This window comes from Coffea arabica, chromosome 11e, assembly GCF_036785885.1.
Source record: "Coffea arabica cultivar ET-39 chromosome 11e, Coffea Arabica ET-39 HiFi, whole genome shotgun sequence".
NCBI lineage: Eukaryota > Viridiplantae > Streptophyta > Magnoliopsida > Gentianales > Rubiaceae > Coffea > Coffea arabica.
The window spans coordinates 53,515,648-53,521,477 of NC_092331.1; the positions used below are offsets into that span (position 1 = coordinate 53,515,648).

The 5,830-nt window shown below is 35.5% G+C and overlaps 1 protein-coding gene across 1 annotated transcript; it reads right to left on the bottom strand.

Annotated features, from left to right (window-relative positions):
- Positions 1-418: 418 nt before the first annotated feature.
- Positions 419-5,587, bottom strand: LOC113718702 (protein ACCELERATED CELL DEATH 6). The gene is made up of 3 exons (XM_027243596.2): positions 4,619-5,587; positions 1,966-2,495; positions 419-1,182 (listed from the first exon to the last, which is right to left on the bottom strand). The coding sequence occupies exons 1-3, from the start codon at positions 5,244-5,246 to the stop codon at positions 553-555; spliced, it is 1,788 nt and encodes a 595-aa protein (XP_027099397.2). The 5' UTR covers positions 5,247-5,587; the 3' UTR covers positions 419-552.
- Positions 5,588-5,830: the final 243 nt, after the last annotated feature.

Genomic DNA, 5,830 nt, shown 5'->3' on the forward strand with positions numbered 1-5,830 from the left:
GGATTATCAAAGAGGGCTTAAGGTTTTGGTAGCGACATAGAGGTGGAGAGGAGTAATTTTCATGAATTATCTTTCTCCATTGGAGCTGACAAGAAATTTTAGTTCAACTGAAGTTGGCACAAAAGTTGTTAACTCTCTCGATTAATGAATTGGATCAATTGGAGTTATGTATCTGGTTACTGGCGCGCACGATAACATTTCTTTCTCTCTCTCCCAAGATGCATGAATGAGAGCATCTAACAACTCTATTATCCAGGGTGAGATTATTGCCCAAATTGATCAATCACCATTAAATAATTGGTAAATTACAAATTCAAATACCTCCCAAATATCCAAACAACCTAGAGAAATTTGAGAGAATTTAAAATCGTTTAATTCAAACGTAACCAGAAAGAATTGTACAGAGGGAATAAACAGATACTGAAAATAGTGTATTAGATAAATGGTCAAATGGTTTCCATAGCTCAAAGCCTCCAAATAATGCAGAAAAGCATGATACCCATGTAGTACGTGCTAGTAGTAGTTTTTAGGTGACAAATTTACTAGCACAAACTAATCTGCTTCAGTTAAGTCCTGACACCAAAATCCGAATCTACCTATACTCAAGGAACGGTCGGCTTCAGTATTTCTGAATGTAGATATATAAGTCTTTGTTTTCGGAATGACCGCAAAATACATCAGTGGTATCTGAAAGCCAAAGAAAGCAGCAAGCACGCACATCACAATCTTGAGGCTCAAGATCTGTAGCACTGAGTACAAGCCAGCGACAAATGCTATCAGCATTAGTGTGATAGCAGTAAAAATGTCAGACTGAATGCCATCTAGCTGAGACAATTTTGACCTTGCGTTTTTTCTCCGCACGAACTGAAGTAGTCGAGCCACTGCAAACACGGAGATTACTAGTGCTAAAGAATCTGAAATTACGAATGTAATAAAAGCTGCTTTCTTTCCTAGAACTGCCATGCCTTGGTTTGGGCCACCGCTGCTATTGTATCCACCTGGGACAGTAAAACCGGCCGCAAAAGTGACTGTTGCAATCAGTGTGGCCACAATCAAATAAGTCCCTGCCAGTCTTTCCTGTTGTTCATCAGTTTTCGATGATCGTAAATTCTTCTTTACAGTGGCTAAATTTCGATAACCTGGAGAGCCACCTGCTCGCCGCAACTCATCCCTGATTAAAATCTACGCAAATGGTTTTAGACACCAAATTGCAACAATAATGTCAGTGATTTCATTTGGCCGTTAATGTCAGTCGGTCTTGGAGTGCTCTTACGACCCCACTCTGACAAAACATGTATAATATCGAGGGAAAGGATACATAATTGGAAATGTTAACATTCATACTTGGACCGGCTAAGGAAGTGATCTGCTGATGATATTCAATCCAATCAGCAAAGCAATCCTTTGTTTCCTAAAACTTTTTTCAACAAATATAATGTTTAACTCACTAGTCTATGCCTATTTTACCTCTCGTATCTTATTTCTCATATCTACATGTCCTTTCTACGATAGCATCTTTATATCTAGTGTTAAAAGTTCTAAACATTTGTCATAGAAGTGGAGGATCAAGTATTAATTTTTATTTTCAACTGGAGCACAACCCATTCATTTTACCAAAAAATGAAAAGAATGATAAAAAAAAAGTACTTCGAAATGTAACAAACAAATGTTTATTTATTTGGACTAACAATTTCTATACTAGTATAAAATAAATCACTCTTATCATATTTAAGGGACCAAAATCTTTCATGGATATATGGTTACATTGTTTATTTGATTATATACTCTTCTTCTTTTTTTCTCATTTTCTTTTTTGTCATTTATGAACTCCAAAAAAAATGCGGGTCGAACATCCAATTTATTAGACCTAGTAAAAGTAGAAAAATTAACAAATTTTTTAATATAACCAATAAGACCATGCAAACAGACCCCCGGCCCGGGGAAGGCCGGAGGAAAAATTCTTACCTGTCTTCCTGAAAGCTTATCTTCTGGTACTAATCCGTCTAGAGGCGTGGAGTTCAAATTATCGAAAGAATTGATATCCACACAAGGGTGATTTACAAGGCTTTTTCCATCTAAGTTTTGGGTAGCAGCATACAGGTGGAGTGGAGCGTTTCCATTCTTATCCTTCTGATTAATGAGTTCAGAAGCCCAAGGATAATATAGGACAAATTCCAAGACATCTCTTTGTTCATATTTTACTGCAAGATGAAGGATATTCTGTTGTTTATTAGTGCACTTCTCCCAACAATCTGGGCAATCGGATAAAAGCTCTTGCACCACACCTAAATGTCCCTCAATTACAGCAACATGTAGAGCAGTCTTGGAGTCATCCCTGCGGGCAGCAACATAAGCCATAGACCTCTTAGCAGATAATAATAGTTTTACCACGTCTTGATGATTGAGTTTAGCAGCATAATGAAGCGCAGTCCATGCAAATTTATCGACCCTTTTGATAATGTGAGGCAGCTTTTGCAAAATCAGCTCCATGAGTTCTGCAATCAGCTGATGTTTTACTAAGCGATAGTGTAATTCATTAATCCATACGAATCGATTATTAAAACTGAGACATATTCTTAGTGGAACTATATGTGTGTGTGAGAGAGAGATTAATGGATAGGGACAATCACGGTAGAGTAAAACCCGATATCCGGAGGTACACTCACCATTGATTAATTTGATTATATGATCGATAGGTTACTTATTAGGGTTTTCAGGAATGATTTTTCAATAAAGTTCGATAAGAGGAGCTAAGAAAGCACAGCCAATGGTGATTTTTATATAATTTGCTATTGATTTTTAGATATTTCATAATTATTGGTATTTCTTTGATTGCATCTGAGTCTGCTTTTTGTACCGAGGAAAGAATGGTCAGCTCATATGTGTTCAGCAAATACATAAGGTTTCAACCAAATACATTCAAAGTTTTATTGTGCTCAGCAAACTGAATGTGGAATTAAGTTGCAGGTAAATTACATTCGTTCTTTTCAGTTTTAGTTATCCAAGTGTTTGCTTAGAAAAACATCCTTTTCTCTTCATATTTCTTATTCTCATATTCTAATGCTTATGAGAAGTCAGCAGTGAAACGATTAAAGTTTAGTTCAGTTGAAGATGATGATGAGGAGTTAAAACATAAGAAAGAATATATCATTTCATAGGCGAGAACCAGAAGAAAGAATGTACCAATTTATCTTTGAAGGGATTTTTGTGGCATTTAGTTTTTATTTCATTTTGACCCATTTGACCATGAACTTTGGAGTAAAAGTTTTTTCCTATATTGTATGTGATGGGATTGTTGAACCTTGAGTTTAACCAATGTTTTTTTTTTTTTTCTGATGTGGTGTTTTCATTTTGATGTGCTAAAATTTTAATTTAACAAATATTAGTTTCTAGATTTTTTGAACTACTTATATGAGTGTATTTTGGTTTCATGGTTGATTTGACAAGTTTAAGCAGCGGGTAGAGGATATATGATGCACGTAAGTGCGTTTAGAAATAGAAATTAAACAAGTAGACTTCTAATAAGGTTTGATAAAAAAAAAAACTAATATTTTTGTAAGCTAGAGAGATTTTAGAGGTACTCTATCTATTACTATTCCTCCTAATACATAAACCATTTACTAATTCACCACAGGGTTATCTATTATTTTTGTGCCATTTTATTATGTTCATTAATTCAACTCATCATTTGATCGTTTGAAATTATCAAAAGTCCAAATTTGCTATTGCGTTGAAGTCTTGAAATCGTGGGAAATTTTGAATCAAATTACCATTTTCCATTAATTTTCCACATTTTGCATTGCACCAATTCTTCTCTTAACTTCAGCAACTGATATGTAGTTTTTTTAATTTAAATTCAATTTTCAAAAAATTCACCGTAAAAAACAAATGAAAAACACTCATGTCTTAGACTTCAGTAAATTTAAACATTTTGCCTTGTAAACCTCAGAGTGTGGCCCCATCTTTTTACGAAAATCTAAAGGTACCCCCTCAAGTATACATCTTCCCTCTCTCAATTCTCAATTTCTAGTTCCGCTAAGGTGGATTTGATAGAATAGCATCCACATGCAAAATTGAAGAAATTGGAAAATCTCAGGAGGAAATTTCTTAGTTGTTCATATTACAAGTCTGTTTCAGTTATAACAGTACAATCTTTCTGAATTACTTTGGACGTGAATAACTTTTTTCGATTTCAAACGCACTTCGAAGGCATGTGGTTTATAGACATTTTTTTTTCCTTCTTTTCCAATTAACTCGACAGGGAGACTGCATTTTTCTCAAAAGTGCCGTGTGTTAAAGTTGAATGTGTTGTTTTCTTTTAATCAGTCCTAAAAACAGAAAAGCTAAAGTTGAATGTTACTTTATGAAAGACACTTCTCATTAATGAATTATGACTCGTCTCATTTGGAGCTGATTGTATCAGCGTGTCCCATTTGAGTTGAAAATTCAAAGCACTGCCTCACACACCCCGCCCTCCCCGGGCCCATGCCCGCTTTTCTTTTTCTTTTTTTCCAGCGTGTGAGGAAAGAAAAACATCAAATGAAAATAAAGCTCAAAAGATTTCCTTTCTTTTGGTGATTATATTCATTGACTGATACAAATTAGTAATGTAATGTACCTGGCAAATTCCATATTGCTGCAGCGTGAAGGGCGGTTTTGTGGCCGGGGCCAAGATAAGCTGGTGATTTGCAAGTCGTCAAAATCAGCTCCGCAGTATCCCGATATCCCTTCTCAACTGCGAGATATAGAGGAGTCTCCACAGCATGATTGGGGCGATATCGGAACTCAGGATCTTCTTGAACCAACAACTTAGCAACCTCATAGAAGTTGTTCTTAACTGCCTCGTGTAAAGCTGTGTTTCCATCCACATTAGCCATCCTCACCATCCTCTTGCATCTGTCGACGAAACAGGCACAAAACCAACATCCTTTGTTCTGTTTACTATAATCAATAAGTGCTCGAACAACGCCAGAATGCCCCTTTCTTGCGGCCAAATGAAGTGCAGTCTCACCACGAGCATTCTTTACCGTTAGCAAACTGCCATTTCGTGCAAGGATGCGTTGGACTACATCTGCAGAGTCACAGGACTGGGCTAATACGTGAAGGACAGTGTTTCTTTTTGGAGTCCTCTGAGTCAGGAACTTGCCCGAAAATCTTCTAATTACAGCCCACTCACCTAACTGTGCTGCTGCGTACAATTCAGGATTCATTCCTTTTTGTGCAAGTATAAGCAATTCAGGATCCATTGCTTTCTGCAACTAATTATATAGTCTGTATCAGAACTGGTTGAACCTACTGTCTGCGTTGTAGCTCAAATATGCATAAGAACCATAGCAGTGATAGATTCAGCGGTTTATTTAATTTGTTGAGCTACAAGAATTGAGACAGCTCAAATACGGAAGCCATTGATTTGTTATGTGCTTCGAAATGATTACCAGAAGAAGCGGGTTTAAGGCTTGTTTTGTCGGATGAAAGGAGCTAGAAGAGGAAGGGGAGAAAGTATCCAGCAATTGACAAGAACGAATAAGAGTAGAAAAAGGTAATTAAATTATTGGTTTCCCTGATCGATATTTATTGGAAACCCATTAATACACATAAAATTTACTTAATCCATCATATATATATATATATATATATATATATACATATATTAATAATAATTATTATATTTTATATTTATATACTTTCTGTATTTAATCTTATCTATACTTTTTTATATTTATTTATTTTTTTCTAATTAATTTTTACTTTTAAAAAATATGACACTTAAAATATATTAGACACCAATTCAATAGTCCCTTGAAATATCTAAAGGGCATGAATTGACACA

What these genes read in the sequence shown, in the direction of transcription:
- LOC113718702 (XM_027243596.2), bottom strand. Translation starts at nt 5,246, where the DNA reads ATGGATCCTGAATTGCTTATACTTGCACAAAAAGGAATGAATCCTGAA. An exon ending in AGCAATATGGAATTTGCCAG is followed by an intron (nt 2,496 to 4,618) that starts GTACATTACATT and finishes AGCTGATTGCAG; the next exon opens with AACTCATGGAGCTGATTTTG. An exon ending in ATAAGCTTTCAGGAAGACAG is followed by an intron (nt 1,183 to 1,965) that starts GTAAGAATTTTT and finishes CCATTTGCGTAG; the next exon opens with ATTTTAATCAGGGATGAGTT.